This window comes from Herpailurus yagouaroundi, unplaced genomic scaffold, assembly GCF_014898765.1.
Source record: "Herpailurus yagouaroundi ecotype Mexico unplaced genomic scaffold, PumYag 162, whole genome shotgun sequence".
Taxonomy (NCBI): Eukaryota; Metazoa; Chordata; class Mammalia; order Carnivora; family Felidae; genus Herpailurus; species Herpailurus yagouaroundi.
Genome location: NW_024412403.1, coordinates 16,109,980 through 16,133,822, shown reverse-complemented (window position 1 = coordinate 16,133,822; position 23,843 = coordinate 16,109,980). Strand labels below are relative to the sequence as shown.

At 40.3% G+C, this 23,843-nt stretch overlaps 2 protein-coding genes and 1 long non-coding RNA gene across 12 annotated transcripts in view; 2 read left to right on the top strand and 1 right to left on the bottom strand.

Annotated features, from left to right (window-relative positions):
- Nucleotides 1-1,463: 1,463 nt before the first annotated feature.
- On the bottom strand, nt 1,464-16,935 carry RWDD2B (RWD domain containing 2B). 2 transcript variants are annotated; one of them, XM_040484111.1, is made up of 6 exons: nt 16,830-16,935; nt 9,566-9,744; nt 3,589-3,815; nt 3,439-3,506; nt 2,952-3,314; nt 1,464-2,344 (listed from the first exon to the last, which is right to left on the bottom strand). In XM_040484111.1, exons 3-6 carry the CDS (start codon nt 3,793-3,795, stop codon nt 2,110-2,112), a joined length of 873 nt encoding a protein of 290 aa, XP_040340045.1. In that variant the 5' UTR covers nt 3,796-3,815; nt 9,566-9,744; nt 16,830-16,935; the 3' UTR covers nt 1,464-2,109. The 2 variants fall into 2 exon arrangements, with proteins under 2 accessions (XP_040340045.1, XP_040340044.1); XM_040484110.1 differs by lacking the exon at nt 16,830-16,935 and adding an exon at nt 13,852-13,967.
- Nucleotides 8,212-13,504, top strand: LOC121036037 (uncharacterized). Its single transcript, XR_005793195.1, has 2 exons — nt 8,212-8,366; nt 13,252-13,504. It is a non-coding gene; the product is annotated as an uncharacterized LOC121036037 (long non-coding RNA).
- The window catches only part of USP16 (ubiquitin specific peptidase 16), a 27,324-nt gene continuing 20,330 nt past the window's right edge, over nt 16,850-23,843 (top strand). For 6 of the 9 annotated variants that reach the window (XM_040484107.1, XM_040484103.1, XM_040484105.1 and 3 more), the window contains exons 1-3: nt 16,850-16,962; nt 20,166-20,267; nt 22,194-22,372. In XM_040484107.1, coding sequence (XP_040340041.1) covers nt 20,207-20,267; nt 22,194-22,372 — 240 coding nt within the window. In that variant the 5' untranslated portion in view covers nt 16,850-16,962; nt 20,166-20,206. Of the gene's footprint in view, nt 16,963-17,229; nt 17,355-17,866; nt 17,932-20,165; nt 20,268-22,193; nt 22,373-23,843 lie in introns of those variants that run through there. The other 3 variants (XM_040484101.1, XM_040484102.1, XM_040484109.1) reach the window with 3 other exon arrangements.

The following is a 23,843-nucleotide window of genomic DNA, read 5'->3' as shown; positions in this document are numbered from 1 at the left end:
CAACTGACACAACAATGGGCAGTAGGGGTGGAATCTGGAGAGGTGCATAAGTGTTCATCCAATATAGGCCCTGTGCTATAAATACCTTTCTGATTCTTATTTGTGTTTGTGTGAAGCAGACTAAAACATCTTGGACAAATCTGCCATGATGACCACTCTGTGACTTGAAGCCTTCTTGAGCACAGGCCACCTTTCCCCATTCTTTCTCTTGGTCTAACTACACCCTTAGGTTGATCCTTGGGGCATAACATCTTTGATGTCCTCTGGAGATACACCTGTTCTCAGGTATTTCCTCCTGAGTGGTCCTGCAGCATATACTCCCAGCCTCCAGGGCTGTAAAAAAGTAGGTCCTAGGAAAGATGGACTTGTGGAGATGTACTCATGTTGTGGCCATCCAAGACATGCTTCTGTCCCTTCTGTCCTTAAGTCCCCCTAATAAACCATTTCTTGTCACGCTGGACTCATTGGCCGTTTCAGTCTTAGGGCCTTGGTTTTTGGAGGTCATTTTGCATATACCTCCCTTCCTTTTACAGAATGGTGTTTAACCACCTTTATATTTAAGAGCTACTCGGGGCGCCTGGGTGGCGCAGTCGGTTGAGCGTCCGACTTCAACCAGGTCACGATCTCACGGTCCGTGAGTTCGAGCCCCGCGTCGGGCTCTGGGCTGATGGCTCAGAGCCTGGAGCCTGTTTCGGATTCTGTGTCTCCCTCTCTCTCTGCCCCTCCCCCGTTCATGCTCTGTCTCTCTCTGTCCCAAAAATAAATAAAAACGTTGAAAAAAAATAAAAAAAATAAAAAAAAAAGATCTACTCACATTGCCTTGTTAATTCTACTTTATTCCTTCTGAATTCTACATAGTATTGCATCATATGTATCATATTGCACTTACTGATTCACTTAGTGATGGGCACATAGGTTGCCTCCAACTTTTTACTAAGATAAATAATGTATTGTGTCTGCCCCCGCCCGCCCCCACCCATTCCTCTAACCAAGTTTGAATCTTCAAGGAATACTCATTGCACGGTACTGACTGGGGTGCTGGCAGCTAGTAAGTATTATTTAATAAGTATTTTGGGAACTGACTTATGGAGGGCCACAAAAACCAGGTAGTGTGTTTATTTGACTCTAGGTCAATTGCTGAAACTAAATTTATAGAAAGCCATTTCCAGTATGAAAAATGTGTTGATCCAGTTTGCCAAGACCAAGTTTTGTAAATTACCAATCTGATGAGTTGTTGAAATCTGTTAAAAAGTTTGAGCTCTGGTGTCTCAGCCTTCTGTGAGGCGAGCCCAAGGACAGGGACAAGGGAAGTATACCAAAATAGAGAGGAACTGTCAACTCTGTTCAAGAAAAACTTCCACCTGTTTGTGTGTCAAATGGCTGGGTAGATGCAAAACTAAGACTTTGGGAAAAGTCTACTTGGCAATCTGGCTTTCAGCTGCTAGTAACAGGCACAGAAAATTAAACGAAACTGGTTTTATTTCATAACAAGCTGTCTAGAGATAGGCAGGGGCTGGTGTTGGATCGGCAGCTCAACAACGTGGGGACGGGCATCTCTGTGGTTTTCTTGGCCCTTCCTACCCTACTGCAGCTTCAGCCTTTTCTGTAGTGTCTGTGGCAGGAAGGGGAAGAAGAGGTGCCCTCGCTGCATCTGCGCTTTTGACCAGGAAAGCAGAAGTTTCCCCAGTAGTCCCCCACCCAAAGCCGTGTGTTGAGACCACCCCTAGTGGAAGAGAGGCTGGGAGAGTGAACATCTAGCTTTTCCAGGTTCTTAGTGGAAGCAGGGCTGGGGGGACAGGTGGGAGCAGATGGCAAGCTGGACCTGCCTCTCCCTCTGGTGTAATTAATTTCTCTTTCAAAATGGGTAATTTCTATGTCAAGAACTTTCTATCAACGATTTTAAGATTATACTTAAAACAGTTCTCCTTTCAGTTATGACATCTTTTTAACAGATACATTTCAGCTATACTACCTTTTTTCCCTCTTTTTTCCCCCCTAACATTCTGGAAGGGGGCTAAAAAAGAATTACTTCATCTTTCAAGAGACAGTGGGGGGGAAAAGTCGAAAGGCCAACAGTGACAAAATACTTTCAACTACTCCTCTGCCCAGTCATTGTCCTTCCACACCAAAGAACATCTGGAAAACATTTGCACAGCCTTTGGAATTTAAAAACTGATACAGCTGACCGAAATCCATATGGTTTCCTCGGGCTCCATTCACGCTGAATACTTTTTCTTCAAAACATGAAAATTTTCTTTCTCTTTCAATTTTGTCATTTGCACCATCAAAAGGAATGTCTTCTCGATGGCGAATTAAAATTCTCTTCCAGTTTAATTTTCTGAGTCTGAAAAGAAAGTTTCAAAGTAGAAAAACTGAGAATTTGTTTTGCCTTCCAGAGCACTGAAAATACAAGTTATATAACAGACTTAGCAATGCCTCTTCTTGGAAGTAAAGAAACCTACTTTTATCTCACAGGGATTTGTTTTAATCAAATATGATACTGGTCACCATCCTATCCCCAAACTCATTTATTGCTACCACTTCATATCAACATTTTAGAAATGTGGAAACTGCTCTTAGATTCTCAAGAGGACGTCTTAGAAATTCATTTAGGAAGTCAGTACAGAAATGAGAAGATTAGAAATCCCTTTGTTTCATAGGTATGCACAGTTTGTCACATCAGTAAGAAGAATCAGATCAATGGAACTGGAGGGGATCATAGCATATTGGGCAGTGGCTCAATTCAACAGTTATTTATAGAACATCTCCTATGTGCACTGTGTCAGGGAAGGGGGGGTGATGCCAACCATGTGTAAATTCTGTCTTATCCACTGACTTGAGACTGAATCCCCATAAGGTACAATCCCAGGGATATACTAATTCCCTCATCTCTAGTATCCTGTTTACTACTGAAATTATTGACCCAGCATACAAAATTTGTGAAAGCAAACCTTGACCAGAATTCTTCACAGGCACTTTGTGGGCCTTCCACACAAACAACACCAGGTTTCCCAGGCATGCTAAATCCAGAGAGGGAAAGCTCCTTTGCCCACTCTAGAATATTCTTTCTTTTGCATTTGTTGTAGATGTGATGGCTATAGATCCACAGTCTTGTGAGAATGAGATCAACTGGCTGGACTGTACTTCCTGGAGCAGGGCAAGGTGTGGTGTCTCTGCTGATATAGCCAGAAGCATGGTCTCTAACCCACTCTGTGGCATTCAATATACAGACATCTCCGAGACAGTTCTTTTGCAGGTATGCAGTTAGATCTGTGTTCAGCTGAGTCTGCTGAGATCTACTTAGTGATACTGATCTGATGGAAAAGATATGGAATACAAAAACTAAATCAATTTTCTTGCAACATAAAACAAACTTAAGAATTGCTTTCATTTTCAGATAAATTTGAAGTCTAATGTTGGCCAATTTCTGTAACATACCTGACAGTAATTTCAGGCAGAACTTCAGGGTATTTAAAGGGAAGAATACAGGCCAGAGAAAACATCACCTGATAAAAAAGGAAGAACATGTCCTAAGTGCTGTTTTAAGTCTTGATATATTTTAGTTCTTCCAAAAGCAAACTGAATTACCATTTCTTCCTCAGATATGTCCAGGTTCATATTGATAGTAAAGTAAACTTTTGAAGATCGTCCATCCATTGTCCTCTTTTCAATACAATCTTTCACTTCTGCTAAAGCCAGCTGGTCATTCACTATGAGCTCGTTTTCACCGGGGAACATACTGGCGAGCAGGTCTAGCTCAGAGAGCTGGGCCTCTGCCTGTTCAATCTCAATCATTTTTGGATATCTGTAAAATTCTAAGGAGGTGAGGATAAGAGAGATAATTTATAAATACAATCTTGGGAGAACTTAATAGATCAATATAGGTACTTATTGAAAGTGTATTTGATTTCTTCATAAAACACGAAATTTAAACAGATGTAATACACTAAGGATCCAAACCATAGGCCAATCCAGTAAAAGCCATAAAACTCTAATAATAACCAGGCACCAAATCCCTCTGTATCTAGATAGTTGATTTGGCATCTTGAGCTACCACAATGAGCAATTTCCTTGAAGTAAACTAATTATATAGTCAAGAGTCATATCAATGATATAGCCAGGAGAGAGGCTATGACTGGTTACTTTGGAAACCTAGAATGAATAGAGTAGAGTTAGTTATGTAGATGGTAAATATTTTTCTCTTAATATTAGTGTTTACTGGTTTTTAAAAAGCAGAAGACTGTGAAGAAGAGAAAATAAATGCTAATAATCCACAGTGCAAGTAACCCCTACTAACATTAAAAAAACAAACAAACAGGGGCGCCTGGGTGGCGCAGTTGGTTAAGCGTCCAACTTCAGCCAGGTCACGATCTCGCACTCCGTGAGTTCGAGCCCCGCGTCGGGCTCTGGGCTGATGGCTCAGAGCCTGGAGCCTGTTTCCGATTCTGTGTCTCCCTCTCTCTCTGCCCCTCCCCCGTTCATGCTCTGTCTCTCTGTCCCAAAAATAAGTAAACGTTGAAAAAAAAAATTAAAACAAACAAACAAAAAAAACAAAAAAAAAGGACGAGGTAAAAAAGTCCAATGGTAGAAGGTTGAAAAATGAAGATACAGTTTCTGCTGGTGATCTCTTCCTCTATCTGCCTAAGTCTCCCGTCCAAGGCAAAGAGTTTTGGTATTTCAGAAACAAAACATTTTAGGCATGACATATATACCTCTATAGAAAATAGATGCTGGTATAAAGTTTAAATGTATGTAAAAAGTGAGATATATAATCAGAGTATACCCACAGGGATCACATATACATATATTCCCCCCCCCCCACTTCTTCCCCTCCAAATATATGTTGCAGATCTATTCACAGTCAGTACATAGGGGTTTGTCTCATTCTTTCTAGTGGTTGACTGTCAGACTGAATCATGCAGACATGTCATGATTTATTGCATTCTTTACCTATTGATGGGCACTTGGGTTGTTTCCACACTTTTGCTGTTATGAACACTTCTACAATAGAAGTTCTTTTTAGATATACAGTTTGGCAAACTGTTAATACTGTGTACTCAAGGGTAAGTTTGTAGAGGTGGCTTGCTGGAGCAATAGGTATAACATTTAAAATTTTGGCAGATATTGCCAAGTTGTCTTCCAAAAGTTGCCATACTAAAGCTTAAGTTTTTACATAGTAACCCCTCTCCTGTTTAAAAACAAAGAATTCATTTTTGATTTATTTAAGTAATCTCTATCCCCAACATGGGGCTTGAACTCACGACCCTGAGATCAAGAGTGGCACACTCTTCTGAGCAAGCCAGGCAACCCTAAGAAAATTCTAATAGTCTTTTTTTGTGGTATTTTGTTTGTGTCTGTGTGTACCACTCATGAGTTTTTAAGTAGGCATATTCACCAACTTTTGCTTTCATAGCTTCTGGATGTTGAATCTTTGTTAGAGAAGTCTTCCTCATTCCAGGCTTATAAAGGTTACTGAGATGCTAATCAAGTAGGATTTTTAAAAAATGTTTAGTTATTTATTTTGAGAGAGAAAGAGAGAGAGAGAGAGAGAGAGAGAGAGAGCGAGAGAGAGCGAGCACAAGTGGGGTAGGGGCAGAGAGAGAGAATCCCAAGCACGCTCCACACTGTCAGTGCAGAGCCTAACCTGGGGCTCAAACCCACAAACCGTGAGATCATGACCTGAGCCAAAGTCGGACATTAAACTGACTGAGCCACCCAGGCACCCCCAAGTAGGATTTTTTAAAAGATAATTTAATTGCATTTTCCCGAAAAAGTGTGGGGACTTCTGATAAAACATGGAGGATGAGTCTTGTATAAATATTTCCCTTTCTCTGTGACCCCATTAAAATGAGAGTAAAAGGATAAATTCTCAAAGACAAAGGGAAAGGGAATAACAAAAGCTATTAACAAAATTTTGAAAGGTGGAAAGTGGCAAGTGAGTTATAACTAACTTACATTTCAGCTTTCTTTCCTCTATTAGCTGCTTGGTCAGGTGGGTAGGGAAGTTGTAGAACTTTAGGAAGGCTCAGGAACCAGCACTAGGTACCTTAGAAAGCAGCTAGAAAACATGAACTTGTTGAAAGTCTAGAGTCTAGACTTAACAAGATTCTAGTTTAGGATTTCTCAATCTTGGAACTATTGATATTTCAGACCAGATAATTCTTTGTATGTATGGGTTTGTGTGGGGGTGAGGGGGGCAAATCTCTGCCTTTTAATTATTGCATTTAGACAATTTACATTTAATACAATTACTGATATGTTAAGGCTTAAGTCAACTATTTTATTTTCTGTTTGCTTTCTATATTTTTCATTTCTTTGTTTTCTTTTCCCTGCCTTTTGTAGCTTGAAGATATTTTGGAGTTCCATTTTGGTTAATGTATAATGTTTTTGCATTTCTTTTTATAACTCTTTTAGTGGTTATTCTACACACACCTATATAAAACATCACACACACACACACACACACACACACACACACACACACACACGTAAAACATCACCAGTGTCTTATTTTAACAGTTTGATGTGCAGAAACTTTGTTACTTTATGTTCCTTTACCTTCCCCCATTTGTAATATAATGACCTTAAAATTTTCTTCTGTATACATTTAGAACCACAAGAGTGTTATACTTTTTGCTCCAGCCACCAAGTATAACTTAGAAAACTCAACAGAAGGGAAACCCATTTTATTTGACCATACTGTTGCCTTTTTCATGACATTTCCTCCATAATAATTCCTTTTTTGTTTCTTTTCCATATAGAGAACTTACTTGAGCCATTTTTTTAGGGTAGGTGTGCTGGTGACAAATTCTCTTAGTTTTCCTTCATGTTAGAATTGTCTTGATTTACCCTTCATTCCTGAGGATATTTTCACTGGATGTGGTATTCTAGGTTGACAATTCTTTACTTTCAGCACTTGAAAAACATTATGCCTCTTTATTTTGGCCCCCAGTTTCTGGCAAGAAATATTCTCTTATTTGAAACTTATAGCTAAGGTTCATATCTTGCTTGGTTTCAAGACCTTTTCTTTGTCTTTAGTTTTCAGAAGTTTGACTATGATGTCTTGATTTGAATTTCTTTGAGTTCTTTGTGCTTGACATTCATTCAATTTCTTGAATCTGTTTATGCTTTTTGACAAATTTCAGAAATTTTCAGCCATCATTTCTTCAAGTACTTTTTCAGCTCTGTCCTCTCCTTTTGGAATGACATGTTAGATCTTTTGTTATAGTCCCACATGTTCTTAAAATTGTTTGTTCATATCTAAAAATTAAAATTGTTTATTTTTGGCCTATTTCACTCCATTGTTTAGATTGTATAATTTCTATTATTGTGTTTTCCAGTTAAATGATCCTTTCCTCTGTCTCCTTCCTTCTGTTGTTGAGTCTATCTACTGTGTCTTTAATTTTGCTTATTGCATTTATCAGCTCTAACATTTTCATTTGGTTCTTCTTTATATCTTCTATTTCTTTACTGAGACTCTTGTTTATTTATTTTGAGAGAGAGGAGGGGGGGAGGAGCAGAGAGAGAGGGAGGAAGAGAATCTTGAGCAGGCTCTGTGCACTGACAGTACAGAGCCTGATTCAGGGCTCGATCTCATTAACTGTGAGATCATGACCTGAGCTGAAATCAAGAGTCAGACACTCAAATAACTGAGCCATCCAGCTGCACCACCCCCTGCTTTTTTTGCTTGAAGTGTGTAATTGCTCACCAAAAAATTTTAATGATAGGTGTTTCGTTTATTTTTTAAGATGTATGTATGTATGTATGTATGTATTTATTTATTTATTTAAGTAATCTCTATACCCACTATTGGGCTTGAACTCATGACCCCGAGATCAAGAGTCCTGTGTTCCTCCAACTAAGCCAGCTAGGCAGACTTAGGATGGGTGTTTTAAAATCTTTGTCAGGTAATTCTACCATCTCTGTTATCCTGGCATTGACATCTATTTTTTGTTTTTTTTCACCTAGTTTGAGATTTTCCTTGTTTTTGGTATGTGAGTGATTTTTTTATCGAAATCTGGACATTTTAGGTATTATGAGACTGAACACTACTCAAATCTTCCATTTTAGCATACTTTTTCTGATACTGCTCCAGAAAGGAGGGTAAAAAAAATGGGGGACTTATGGCTAGGAAGGGTGGGAGTGCCTCCTTATTGCTACCCATTTGGCCTCTGCTAACACCATGTTGAGGGGATCCTTTGTTACTGACAGGCGGTGGTGAAAATCTGGACTCCCCACTAGGCCTTTTGGACATCACTGCAGCTGGGTGAAGGAGAGATGCCTTGTTATCGCTGCATGAGAGTGGAAGTACAGGCTCCCCATGTGGTCTGACATGGATGTGACACAGGTCTAACACCAAAACTGTGGTAAGGTCCTTCTTATCACCAGGCAGGGAAGAAAGTCCTGGGTCCCTAATCAGATTGTTTTTGGTACCATCCTGACAAGGAGTGGGCACTGAGTGCTTATTACAGCTCAGTGACGATGGAATCAAGGCTCCTTTTGCTGGTGTGGGTCAGGTAGAGGCTATAGTGTTTTCTGTGCTATTTGCTTGGTAGAGAGCATTTAACTATCTAAATGTTTTCCATCTTGCTTGGCTGCACCTTTCTTGGTACTTTAGAGAGAGCAGGCTTTTTGGGGGCTTTAAAATTCTTTTTTGGTCTGTACCCTTGGTATTTCTGGTTTGCTGCTTCTTTAATCAAGTCTGGGATATTTGAGGCAAAAAAGAATACCGAAGGAAGTTACCACTGTGTCCTTCCTTGGGTCCCAAGGTCCCTAGTTGATCTGACTTCTTCTCCACTTCTTTTGTGTTTGCTTTAGAAATAATGTTCAAGATTCCTAGTTGTATTTAGCAGGACAAATTAGGAAAAGTATACCTATTATGTTGTTCCAAAAGTGGAAGTCCCCCTAACATGATAATTTTAACTTATCAAATTGGCATGTGTTCACAAACACACACACACACACACACACACACACACACACACACACACACACAAAGGTGGTTAATGTCTGGTAAGTGTCACAGAAGAAAAAGTTGCTATAGGAAAAACTGGTCTAAATATTCCAATTCTGTGAAGCTGACCTATGGAAAAAAATCAGACATTATATAAAAAAAAGTTTTTTGTAAGGATATTCACTGCTTATTATTTACAATAAATCAGAAATGACCTAAGTGTTCAACAATAGATCAGTTAAATAAATATGTATCTAAATAGTAGAAAATCATGAGATCATTAAAAAAAATGTATATTAACACTGATGTTCATGATACATGGTTACCTAAAAAAAGTAGACTGTAGAAGGATATAAACAATTATGGTCTTACTATTCTTGTTATATCATTACACATACATGAACAAAGTCAGAAAGAGAATTTACCAAACTATGAACAGTTGGATAAATGTGGGTGGAGGGAAGAAGGGAAGGACTGATTTGTATGTTTCTGTATTGTGTGAAGTTTTAGGATTACTATTTAGTGCTTTTGAATTCAGGAAAAAAGAAAGGTTACACATCTGAAAAGAAAAACAGAGCTCAGTCCCACTGCTGCAAAGGAAACATGGCTTACCTTCTCCAAGAGAATTTACTCTGTGAAATCAAACACCATTATCTTGGTTAATCCTGTCTGTCTTCATGGAATTCTTCTCACCTCTGGTAAATGTTTATTGAGTAACTACTATATGTAGAGCTTCATCCTTCATTCCTTCCTGGGGTTTTCTTTTTAGTTTGAGGATCAGGACGTATTATCTAATAAGATATATAACAATGAAGATAAAAAGGCTAAGCGTTAAATGACCAGTGTAGGCATTATCGTGGGGATTAAGAGGAGTGCACGATCAATGAAATGGGCCATCAGGAAAGATTTAAGGAAGGAGACAGGATCTGAGTCGAACCCTGAAGAGAGGCTGAGACCAGTGGAGAAGGAGACATAGTGGGAAGAGAAGAAAGGTCTGTGAGGCAGGAAAGCACAATTAAATTGGTATGGGCCTGAACCTGTCCCTTCCTCACAACCCTGACCACCAAGGCCTGGTTAGGGGCTCATCATTTGGACAATTTTCTCTTGTGCTAGTTACTTTTTGTTTGTCCCCTAAACACATGCTTGGTCCTTCTTTTCCCTGCTCTGGACTCTGAAAAACTGACTTCTGCAGCCTATACCGTTCAACTTTTCTGCTTTTCTTATGGTTAGGTTCAGCTAATGCCCTGTCAGGAAGGAGGAGGATGGCAGGAGAAAGAGGGTAGGGTATTTCTTCACTACCCCTTTCCTGTTTGGGTGGGATTCTAACAATGGCTGTGACCCCTTAAGACCATAGCTTTTGTGGGCAGTCCTTCTTCCTCAATGCCAGCAGACCTTTCAGGCCTCAGGGTAGTAAGCGTTTCTTTAAACCTGGCCACACCTCTGTAAACAGCCCCTTCATTAAGTGGTCTCTTCAAAATTTCAAAGTTGAGTGTATATCTATTTCCCTCTAGAACCTTGACTTCTCTTACCTGGACTCTGCCTCCATCAACTCATGCTCTGAACTGTCATCATACGTATTGTATGCAGTGTCTAACAGAGGTCTCTGAAGACACTCAAGAGAGTACCGACTATCTAACAGAGAAATGTTCACATAATTTGTGATTGAGTGAGAGAGTTGCAGTCTGAGAGGAGGGGTCCGGGTGTGTTAGGTTTCCCTCAGTTCATGGCAAACTAGCCCAAGACCCTGACAGCTACTTAGTGGAGTGAATTCATCCCAGTTGGTGATCTGGCTGTTAGTTTCACAGACTGGTAGCACAAAACACCAGCACATGTAGAGGGGATCCAGGTCACAAAGGTGCCTTGGATGATCCATTATCAAGCCCTCTAGCAACATGTCTCTTCCGTTATTCAAATCTTCTTTATTCCATCCAATATAACTGATCATTTCTTTAATATCAGAAAATGCTATTTGGTTGACAATTGAGCTAGTTCACTGTATGGTACTTTTAAAGAATAAAAAAGTTCTACTTAAAGAGAAATGTCAATTACTCACAGGTGGCAGATCAGTAACAGTAATGGGTTCTGTCACAAACACTTCAAGGATTATGAGAATGACTAAATGTGGTGGGGTGTTAAGTTCATTAGGATTAACTGGATAGGAATCAGGAAAATTTGAGGCACTCTTGCACACAATAGGCTATCTCCATAGATCAGAGCATAAATCAATGCCAACACATCATTCCTAATCCCAATGCTTTTTCAACTTAAAGTCATTAAAACATGGTTTATCAGGGTGTCACTGCCATGCTGGGGAAAAAAAAATTACACAAAGAATTTTGGGCTTAAATAAGTTCTGGAATGCTGAATGACACAAAGTTTAACAAGCTTCTTTAGGGTGACCATGAGTCATGCCATTGTACCAACTTAGTTTAGCATTTATCTTAGACAAAAATAACCCCGTTTGGAAAGTAAATTATATGGGCACACTTTTTGTGTGTGGCATCTCAGTCTTTATTGTTACATTCCAATATGCATTGTGAATTTCTAAGAAGTTTAGGATACTGAGTGTCCCAAACCTATTTGACCCCAGAACATTTTTTTCCCTAGACCTTCTACACAGATCAGGAATCCCTGGTTTGTCCTCTAACCACCCCAATTTAAGTAGTTTAAATATTACCAGCGCTACTCACCATCGTTAGGCCTTTTCAAAAACTGTTAGAGCAGCAAACACTTCTCCCTCCCTTAAACACAATGTTTCCTTTACTAGTGACTTCGTATAATTTTATACCCTATTTCCATTTGACATGCTACCTTAAGCATTTTCTCTGTTATTAAAAAAAATATTCATGTAAGTATTTAAAATCCCTGACCTCACTGGAATTCCATGAATATCTTTTCTAGTCTGTTTTATTTTTTAAATGTTTATTTTTGAGAGAGACAGAGAGAGAGAGGAAAGAGAGTGCACGGAGGGGAGAGGCTGAGAGAGAGGGAGACAGATAATCCTAAGCAGACTCTGTGCTGTCAGTGCAGAGGCCAACATGGGGCTCGAACTCAGGAACCCAACTGTGAGACCATGACCTGTGCGTCAGAACCAGACGTTTAACGGACTGAGCCACCCAGGCACCCCTAATCTGTTTTAAAAGGAATCCAAGAAACAACTGGGTAGATGGCTATTAGAGGAAATGAATTTACTTTGGCTTTTTATCATAGTGGCTTAAGGATGTACTCTGTGACTTAGACTGCCAACCTGCCCGTACCAACTGTGTGACCTTAGGCGGGTGGCTTAATTTCTCTGTGCCTCGATCTCCCCATCTCCAAAATGGGAATGATAGGGTCACTTGAGGATTAAATGATGATGTGTGGAAAGTGCTGAAAACAATGTGTGGCAATACAGCAAGTACTATAAAAGTGGTTGCTATGATTGTTATTTGTTATTCATTCACAGATGTTTCTTGAGTCCCTATTGTGTGTCAAGCATTGTCCTTGGCATTAAGACTATAACAGTGAACAAGAATCACACAAAAATCCCTGCTATCATTGAGACTTAATTCGGTGGGAGAAGACCGTGACAACAAAAAACAAATATGTATGTCTAGTGGATAAAGACTGAAGAAGATGAAGGGGATAAGGAGCAAGTGGTTAGGAGGGAGGAGAGGGTTTTTCAACTGTACACAGGGTAGTCAGGGACCACTTCTCTGCTAAAGGTGACTACAAGGAAGAGACTGGGAGGGACTGAATAATGAATCTAAAGCATTAAGAGATTGGAAGAATGGATTTGGCATTTATTTAGGTAGGGAAAATGGTGGAAACTTGAAGCCTGGTTTTAGAAATACTATGGAATGGGGGTGCCTTGATGGCTCAGTCAGTTAAGCCTGCGATTTGTGATTTCTGCTCAGATCATGATCTCACAGTTCTGAGTTTGATGGGTGGCTCAGTTGGTTAAGCAGCTGACTCTTGATTTCTGCTCATGATCTCATGGTCTGTGAGTTCCAGTCCCGTGTGGGGCTCTGTGCGGACAGCATGGAGTTTGCTTGGGATTGTCTTTCTCCCTCTGTCTGTCATTCCCCCCTCGCACACACATCCTCTCTCTCAAAAATAAATAAACATTAAAAAAATAAAAAATTCTCTAACAGTACATTAAAAAAAGAAAATATGGAATGAAGTGCCTATTAAGACACCTATTCAGTAGAGATGTTCAGCAGACAGATGTAATTACGCACTTTATGAGGTATCCAGGTGGAGATGTAATTTTGGGAGTAACCAACATACAATAAAGGCATGTTTGTTTGGTCACTCAGGGAGTGAGTGAAGTTGGGAGAAAGTCCCACAGAGTCTGGAGGTCTGGAAGATGAAATGGAACCAGCAAAGAAGTTTGAGACCCGTGTGCGGACAACTCTGGGAGTGATGTCACAAATATATAATTTACTTGTCAAACTTATTTCTGTAGATGAGATTTCAGTGCAAACAAACAAAAAAATCTTGAAGAGAATTTTCTGACTCAAGATTTCAATGAATGCTGTACAAACGTAGAATAAAACTTGAGTTTCCTAAGTGGAGTCATTCTTTTTTCCTCGCAAATTTTTATTTTACAGAGGAGATGGGGACCAGGCTGCACAGGACCTGACACTGGGCAAGCGGCTGGAGCCCGTAACCGAAGCCCTGTGCGCAGGCGCCGTCGCCCCTAACACCTGACCCGCACGGGGGGCAGTGCCGGCCCCCCCCGCCCGCCCCGCGGCGGTCCCGGCTGTGGGCGGCATCAGGAATTGCTCTAACCAATGAGCAGCGCGTAGCCCGCTGGAAGGCGGTGCCACTACATCGCCAAGTTGCCTTAGGGTAAGACAGGCCCGCAACATGGGAAACCCCCGGTGCTGCTGGGTGGCAGTAGACGGAAACCTCACCTGGAGCGATGGATCCCCTCCGTGCTGGAACCCCGGATTTTCTGGCTGCACGAACAGCTCAGGTCTCATCCAGAAGGAGCCTCAGATTTCCAGAGCTAGGCAATCCGAAGCCCGCAAACTCCAGGGGGGCGGCCTACGGGAAGTGAGACGACACCCTCCCGGCTTGGCGCATGCGCGCGCTCGGGGCCGCGCGCCCCGGAAGCCCAGTGATGCTGGCCGGTTGGTCCTGGCACCTGCTGGGTGGCTGGGATTCTTGGCTCCGCTCTGTTCTCAGTCATAGAGTTCTTCTTATTCTACCCTATGGGGATTTGCCAGCTGCTGCCACTGTCACGGAGAAGTGTTAGCACTGTTTCCTGGGTCAAGGAATGGCCTATTAAAGTAACTAACGCTCCTCAAATTCAAGCCTGTGTAGGAATCATTCGGTTTAATGTAGCTTGGGTTTCGGTACGTAGATATAGGGCCCCCTGTTCTGTGTTCCTAACATCTTCCCACACAATAGGGATGCTGTTGGCCCCTGAATGGCAAGGCATTAGGGAGAGGTGAGCCTGGATGGTGGTTGTGGCTGACGACCTTAGGAAATGCCATGTGCATGCATAGAACTTTATCTCGGCTAATAAAAGGGTAGTTTGAAGGCGACTCCACTATGAGAGTAATTTTTAGATTTTTCTGCACAGTCTAAATATCGGTAATGCACTTTTTTCTTTGTGATGTTATTTTTAGAAATCTCAAGATTTTTTGGTAAACGCTGATATTCACTAGTATTAATAACTCGCACTCCCCCCCCCCCAAATAAGATTAGTACATGTGTTTTCATGGCGTCATCTTTTACTTGGTGGTTTGTGGGCATTTTCCAATGTCATTAAATGTATTTTTTCTCCAACTTCTATGAAAAATTTCAAGCATAAAGTTGAGAGAATTTTATAGTGAAACAGGAGCAATTCTTAAGGGTGTGGAAAAAAAGGGTGGGTGATTTTGCCCCCCGGGGGGGCAAAAATGTCTCAGAAGATATTTGGTAATGTCTGAATATATTTTGAGTTGTTACAACTGGAGGAGTGCTTCTGGCATCTAATGGGTAGGGCCAAGCCATGCTGCTCAACTTCCACAATGCACAAGACTTCTCTCTACAACAAAGAATTTGCTGGTTTAAACTGTCTGTAGTGCTAAGGTTAAGACACTGACACTATCACGAATCTAGACACTATCATAACATTTTATTCTACCAGCTTTGTCATGTATCTAATCCATTCATCCCATCTATCTGTTTTGATCCATTTCAAAGCAATTTGCAGACATTAGCACACTTCTCCCTAAATACTTCAGCATGTATAACAGACTTAAATATTTGATTTTTTAATTTTGGGGTAAAAGTGAAATGCACACCTTAAATGTATATTGGTTGAGTTTTGACAAACGCATACGACTTTGTAGTTCAAACCCTATTAAGATATAGACCATTATTAGCACCCTAGAAATGCTCCTTCCTAGTCAGTCCCCCTCCAAACCCCCAACAGGGAACCACTGTTCTGAGTTTTTCCTGCCATAATTAGTTTTGCCTGTTCACATGCATGGAATTAGTAGGTATTTTTGTATAAGGCTTCTTTCAGTATATTTTGAAGATTCGTCCATATTCTTGTGTCTATCAATTTTATTGCTTAGAATTCCATTATAAGACTATACCACAGTTTTCCTATTCTTTTGTTCAAAACATGAGCTGTTTCTAGTTTTCTGGCTATTATGAGTAAGGCTACTATGAACACTCTTGTAAAATTTTTCATTTCTAATGACCTTCAATAAGCATTAAGCATTTACTATGTTGCCAACCCTTCTGGTACAAGAGAGAGCCGTGAACAAGACAAAGATGTTTCATCTCTCAAAGCTTACATTTGCACATTTCTGTGTATGTATGGGAATTAGGGCGGGGGGGGGAGGAAAAATATATAAGTAAACATGAGAAAAAAATACTAGGTAGTGACAACTGCTGGGTAGTGGCATAAAATAAAGTGATGTGAGTGATCAGGTGGCTATATAACCTAGATTGCCCAGCCAATTTCTGTGAGAAAGTGACTTTTAAGGTGTGAACAGAATTACAATTACCAACCACAGAATATCATGGGGAGCAGCATTCCTAGGCAGAGAGAGCAGGTGGTACAATGTCCCCAAGGCTGTGTTTTAGAATGGAAAAAATAAAAATGCCTGTGTGCTAAGATACCTTAATGAAGAAAGCTTAAAAAATTGTATCAGCAGTAAAGAGCAGGAAAGCCAGATCCCCCCCCCCCCCCGCGCCAAGAGCCAAATGTAACCATTGTTACTCTGGACAATTCGACAGATTAGGACGCCACTATCTTAACCTACTTTTATCTGCTCACTAATATGGATGAACATTTCTTCATATCTTTTAAGACCAAGACCAAGTGTCCTTTTATCGTGAATTACCTGTTCATATCCCTTGCCTATTTTTCTACTGGCGCTTGCATTTTTTTTTTTTTTTTTTTTCAAGCGATTACTGTGTCTTCTGTAGAAGACTAAATAAACCCCAGGGCAGCGAGCCTGTTTGTTTAATTCACTTCACAAGGGGCTCGGCACGTACATATCTTGAAAACGAACACAGTAAATGTTTGAAAAATTTACCCTCCCTCGGTAAGATTAGTTCAAGACAATATACGTACTTAACTTTAGAAGTCGATCGGACAGAATTAGGGGAACTGCATGAAATGTAAATGTCACTCTCTTGGCCAGCCTTCAGATGTAATATGAATAAGGTAACCCATCAAGGAGATTCCAATACTCTGACCACCATCAGGTACTTATGCTTCCGAAGCATTTAAACAACCCCATAGTTAACCAGAGTGGGGAAAACTGCTAGACTCCTCCGAGCAGCTGATTCTGAACTTCCGGAGGGAGCCGCGCGCAGGCGCCGATAAAATAGCGTGGGCTCCGCCGGCCCCTGGGGATAAATTACTTCCCATAATGCCGCGTACCGGAAGTTGTTGCTTTCTAGCGGTCACTCTGGCTTCGGCTCTGTCGCTGTCTCAGTCACCAGGAGGAAGACGGAGCTGGCTGTCCAGCCCAAAGGCCCATTAGGGGATGCAGCTATGGGCGCTGTCGCCGTGGGTGAGTTCTGTTCCCACTGACTCTCAGTCACCGCTCGCAGGACGTCCTGCGTTCCGAGAGCCCGAATTTCCTGCCTTGACCTCGTTCTCCTCTCGAAGGCTCCTCTTCCTTAAGCACGTTACCTGGCCTCGGCCCGGTACCGCGTTCTCATTGGTTTCATGTCCTGTCAGTTCCAGGAGCTGGCCAATGAGTTGTCGGTGCTGGCGCCCTGTTCGACCCCGGACCCCAAGGTTTCTCCGTGGGTGCGGAGCAGTTGGAAGGGAAGGGGAGGTGTGATGGGCGCCGCGCGGCCCGGAGCACCCTACTGATTGCGGTTGGGTTTGCTGCCGTGTCCATATGGTGGTTAGTAGGAAAAGCAGGATCTGTCATCTCTCCGAGTCAGTGAACCTAGGGTAGGTCAGACCTGTGCCAAACTTGAAAGCCATATTTAAGACTTGCTGACAAAGTTTTCCAAATACTTCCACTTTTTTTTTTTAATGGAATCGAGCAGGTATGGGAAGACTGGGAAGAGAAGGGAACTGGATTAATATGCGAGCTGGCAAGACCAGCTTTGATTTACATTTTGTGTGGAGTCCTGCAAAGAGTAATTTGGCTAAGAAGCTGACTCTCCTCTGAAGACTCGCCTGAAAAACTTAATAGGTTTATTGATGTTTTATAGCTGATGGTACTCACCACTCTCTTCTCTCGACTCATTTGATGCCCTTTAATAGCTGCTAAAGATTTACTGCAGCGTTTTCCACAGCTTTGCAGTGACCCCCTACTGTCCTCTCCCTGTACTAGTTACAATTAGTCTTTGAAGTTTTTCTTTGGAATCTGGGCTACTCCACTCCTCAAACCAGATTTGCTAGTTCTGTTGTCTTCACTACTGGAGACTTCTTCATTCTTTACCTTTTTGATTTCCCAGGAACCTGTTTGCTTCATTCTAATGTGTGCCTACCTTTGCGCCTTGTAATCACCTTTATGTCTCAGGTACTATGCTCTTTTTCTATTTCGATGCAAGAAGTATTTCTGAGGACCTACTATGTACTAACAATCATTAGATGCTTTAGGCAATTCGGAAGTAATGCCTAAAACCTTTCTTTTTCTCCTAGAACTTTAGATTCCAGACAGAAATAACACATGTCCAGAACAAAGATTTAAGAAGCCGCCCGTTATTGTATCAGGTTAGGGGACAAAATGAGTAGTGCACATTATAAAGATTGGGGAAATTCAGTTGAGAGATTTATTTAGAGTAGAATGGTTGTCTACAGTTTCATTGAAAGGGACAGCTTGGAGGATTGATGAGATTTGGATGGATGGAGACAACTCCCAGCTAGAGATCAAAGGCCTAGAGGTGGGGCCGTGGTGTTTTGGAGGGGACATTAGGGGAGACAGTGGCTTGACTGGAATGTAAATAGTGGTGGTCTTGGAATCGAAAGATCTGTGTTTTCAATCTGTCTCTGCCACCCTGTGATCTTTCATCATTTTCTTTCTGATTTCCTTCTTATAACAAAATACCCCACTTAAAGGGTTGTTGTGAAAATCAAATAAGATAACGTTTATGAAGTGGCTTGGAAGATGGAAAGCACCATCTAATTACACTTCAGTGGTTTTTTGGGGGAAGTAATGAGAGTCAGGATTACCAGAGTATTGGGACAGTTTATAAAGGACTGTGAATGTACAGCTCAGGAGCATGGATGTGATGAAAATGGTATTATTAGATCTATCTGGTACTGGGATGCAGCACAGATTAGAGCAGTTGGATTGGAGGCAAGAACTTGAGTACTATTTTCTTCCCCCCTAAAATCTACAATTCTGAATAAGATAAATTATGTAACATGTTATTTTAGGGTGACAAAATGTACACAAAGTATACCCTAGTTTTATATATATCCATATACTTTGTGTTCTTTTGTTAGTTGTTAGTTAATTCATGTATATTGTAGACATGGAAACTTGTTACATTTTAGATGATCCTTGGAAAGTTTAATAATTACTTGATGTGGCACTCATTTTCCACTATTTTGAATTAACTATATTTACACTAACCAATTAAGAGCTAGAAGAGGAATATTTCTAAGATGCTAAGCCAGGACAGGATGACAGCTAAGTATCAGAATTAATTGGGAAGTGTTTTCAAAATATATCTTCCAGGTCCTACTTTTCACTTATGTAATCAGAATTTTAATAAGCACTCCAGGTAAAATAACTATTATAGTCATTTAATTGACTTTGGCACTAAGTTATCCTATGTGAAGAACAAGTTTTTAAAATCATTATTATTTAGGTAGACCTGGATGTACTTTCAGTGCTTTTGATATTTTCTAATTTTGAATTGTTGACTAAGGAGGTGAAGACTTGATGTGCAGCTAGATTTGTCATAGTTGTCCAAACTGATTTTGGCAATAACATAATAATGTAAACAGTCGAGAATGTGATTGTAATAAATTCTCAGCTATTATCCATAGGAAGTCCTGGTGTGGGAAATGCGGAACAGTGGATCACTTTTTAATTTTTTTTTAACATTCATTTATTTTTGAGAGAGAGAGACAGAACATGAGTGGGAGAGAGGCAGAGAAGAGAAGGAGTCACAGAATCCGAGGCAGGCTCCAGGCTCCGAGCTGTCAGCACAAAGCCAGATGCGGGGCTCAAACTCACGAAACATGAGATCGTGACCTGAGCCTAAGTCGGACACTTAACCAACTGAGCCACCCAGGTGTCCTGGCTTCAGCTTTTTATATTTGGCTTTGAAATTTGTAAATTTTCTAACTCCCTTTAGTAGATTATCTTCAGACTTGTTTTAAACTTTTCTTTGAGAAATGATCAGTTTAGACTGCAGACCTAAGAGGCATAGTTTAGAAGGAAGGGGCATTATCCTGTTTCAAAGTGCCTACCACCATTCCACATTTATGTAGTGAGAAATTGAATTCCCAGTAGTGTGAAAGTGCTGAGATTTCTCAAGAAAGACAGGTTCTTTCCTGACCTTTACATTCATTGCCAAACTCTAAACCTTATTAAGAATCAGTTTTCTAAGCTATGAAAAACAGGGGTAATACTATCCTGTCTCCTTCAGAGTTCTTACTGATAATATGTGAATGGTCTTTGTATGTTACAAAGTGTGATGGACATGCAAAGTATGTGGCTTAGTTATATTACTGTCTCCTAGAGAAATATAAAACCTACTTTTTTTTTTTTTGTCAAGCTAACTTTATCTTGTTTTCTAGATTGTTATTTTGTGTCAGTAAGTAATCCATAAAGTGCCAACATGGGAAAGAAACGGACAAAGGGAAAAACTGTTCCAATTGATGATTCTTCTGAATCTTTAGGTATATTTCACCAATTGAATCTTTAAAGTTATGTTTATATCCCTAAATGGACATATATTTTAATATGTACAAATGGGATCAAAGTGTACATTATCATTTTGTAATTGCATTTTAACTTAATGTTTATATCTATATGTTATTTAATAGTTTTGACAGCATTAAAATTTTTTTTAATGGTTATTATTTATTTTTGAGAGAGAGAGAGAGAGAGACAGAACATGAGTGGGGGAGGAATAGAGAGAGAGGGAGACACAGAATCTGAAGCAGTCTTCAGGCTCCGAGCTGTCAGCACAGAGTCCAATGCAGAGCTTGAACTCACGAACCATGAGATCATGACCTGAGCTGAAGTCGGACGCTTAACTGACTGAGCCACCCGGGCACCCCTTGACAACATTTTTAATGGCATGATATTCCATTGATGTAAGGACCATGGGTGCTGATTTCATAATTTAGGTAATTCCCCACTGTTATACATTTAGGTAATCTTTACCTTCTCAGTGATATGAATGGAGTGATCTTAAACATTTTTGTAGCTAAATCTCTGTGCACATCCAGTTCTCTTTTTAGTACATATTCTGGAAGTAGAATTGCTGAAATAAATGGCATATGTGTTTTCAAGGCTCTTTTGGTTCTGTTGCCAAAATGCCCTCCAAAAATATTGTAGTAATTTACAGGCCCGCTAGTAGTGAAATAAAGTGCCAGTTTCCCCAACCTTTATCAATACTGGCTAGTATCATTTGTAAAGACCTGCTGATTTGCTAGTTGAAAAAGAGTATTTTCCTTTTTTAGTTTGTGTTCCTTTGGCCACTTGCTGGGATTTAGTAGTTTTTTAATATGATCTCATTTGTATTTATTTTCTTTTGGTGCAAGTTCATTGTGCGTAAGCTAAATGTGCCACTTGACTGGTTTCTGAACCTCTGGGGTCCTTGAAACAACTGAAGCGCTTTAGAGTGGCTTGCAGAGCCCTTTACTGATCTGGTCCCAACAGGGTTTTTGGTCTCAGGTCCCGCTGCTCATTTTTACACATGTGTGACTGCCAGTCTGAGGAGACAGTATGACATTTTATACCTCCGTACTCTGTTCATGGGATGTGGCCTTTTCAGTTGTTTTTCACTCCACGAGTTCATAGCTTCAAGTGTGAGCTTTGAAGTCAGAAAGATGTGAGCTCAAATTCTGGCATAGCCACTTAGTAGTTATGTGATCTTGGGCACTAAATCTTAGTTTTCTCATCTGTCTTTGGGGATAGTAGTGTCTTTCTTTTAGGGGGGGGATCTGATAATTAAACGAGATAGTGTATGCAAAACATTTAGTACAGTATTAGGCTCATAGTAAGTACTTAATATCAGAACATTTTATTACTGTTATTAAGGCTGTACAGATGTTGCCTCCTGTATGTAAACTTTATTAATTTCTAGCCCTTCTTGTACTGCTCTAGCACATTTTGGAGATTCTTATGTGTTTATTTATTTATCTGCTTCTGCCAGAATATAAGCTGTTCAAAGAGAAGGGCTGCGACTTGGTCTTTTTTAGGTTCCCTGGCTTTTACCACAGTGCTGGCCCTGCGATAGTTTTATTGTTGACTGAATGAAGGACCTTCTCCGTGAACCTTTTAAGATAAAGGGGATAATTAATATGATAAAAGCCTTAATTTTAAAGGAAATAGTTAAATAAATTGAAGTTATTGGAATTGGAATGGTGATGGTTGTACCTAGGAGTTCAAAAAACAAAATTTCAGATTTGTGTAAAATCTCTTTCTCACGTAATCATAATATTCAAACATCAAACAGGAATTTAAGTTTTTAGATTATCTAACAGTTTGTTAATGGAGTAAATTCATTTTTAATGTTCACATGAATGGTAAGTTTTGAGATTAACCGCAGAAAGCCATATTTTACCTCACCTACTCCTTTTTATTTGTTTTAATAGAACCTACGTGCAGACACATTAGAAAAGGATTGGAACAAGGTAATTTGAAAAGGGCCTTGTTGAACGTGGAATGGAATATTTGTCAAGATTGTAAGACGGACAATAAAGTAAAAGATAAATCTGAAGAAGAAACGGAAGAAAACCCTTCAGTTTGGCTATGTCTTAAATGTGGCCATCAGGTATGCTTAGGTTTTGATCAACATGGGGTTTTGTAAAACTCTTTGAATTTATTTTAGAAGGTATTACCTAAAATCGCAGTTTGGGTGAGTAGGCTACCAGCTGGCATAGGCCCTGTTCCCTGGAGAACAAATCTGGGGACTGAGGTTTGTGTATAGGTGGTTTACTGCAGAGTGCTTCCTGGTACCACAACCTGGAGGAGAGTTAGGGAAGCAGGATTAAGCACAGGGAGAAGTTGAACTAAAGTGGAAGTGTGATGGGGCCTCACCTGATCCCATGATGAACTCTGGCCTTCAGAGAGGTTCTGAATTGAGGCAAGGGGCCAGGCTTTTGTACTTGTACGTAGGCTAAGCATTGGATGCGGGATGCCCCTGAGAAGGGGGACTAACCTTAGGCGAGGCAACTCCATTCCACTGAGGATAATTCCTGCGGATGGACAGACTGAGCTGTGAGCTGTGAGCAGGCCACATTTATGGCAGCTGGGGGATGGGTAACTTCATCGTGGGGGATGGAGGGTATCTAGTAACAGAACAATTGACAGATATTGCCATGGTGTTGAAGGTCAGGGACTCTTAGTTTCTGTTAGTGGTGGCAAGTCAGGTTCATATTTTGGGCAACTGGGCTGCTAGGCATTCCTGTCATGAAGCTTTAAGATGAGGCAGAGAACTTTTGTTTTCCCTCTTCAGTTGAAATTTCTATTGAGATAATTATAGATTCACATTCTCCAAGTGGCAACATTTTACAAACGTCATAGATGTCTGTAGAGTTTTGTCACCTAAGTAGATTCATGGATCCACCACCACAGTCGAGATACCAAGTAGTTTGAAATCACACGGATCTCTTTGTTGCCCTTTCTAAATCCTACCCACTTCTCCACTGCCATCTCTCGCCCAGGCCCATGACAGCCACTAATGTGTTCCCTGTTTCTAAAATTTTGTCATTTCAAAAATTTTACGTGAATGGAATCGTACAGTATACAGCAATTTTGGATTGGCTTTTTTCACTCAGCCTAATCACCTGAAGAGCCATCTAAATTGTGTGCATCAGTAGTTCTTTTTTTTATTGCTGAGTAGTGTTTCCTGGTATGGATATACCTGGTATATCACAGTTTGTTTAACTGCTCTCCTGTTGAAGGACATTTGGGCTGATCCCATTCCAAATTTGGTGATTACAAATAAAGCTGCTATGAACATTTGTGTACAAGTTTTTGTGTAAACTTAAGATTTCCTTTTTCTGGAAAAATGTCCTCAAAGTGCAATTACTAGGTCATGTATTAATTGAATTTTTAGTTTTTAAGAAACTGCCAAACTTTTCCAGAGTAATGTTTTTTTATTCCTACCAGCAGTGTATGAGTGATCAACTTTCTCTTCATTCATGCTAGCATTTAGTATTGTCATGACTTTATTTTAACCATTCCAATAGGGGGATAGTGATAGTTCATGGGTCAGACAATTTGACGATATCTGAATGTTA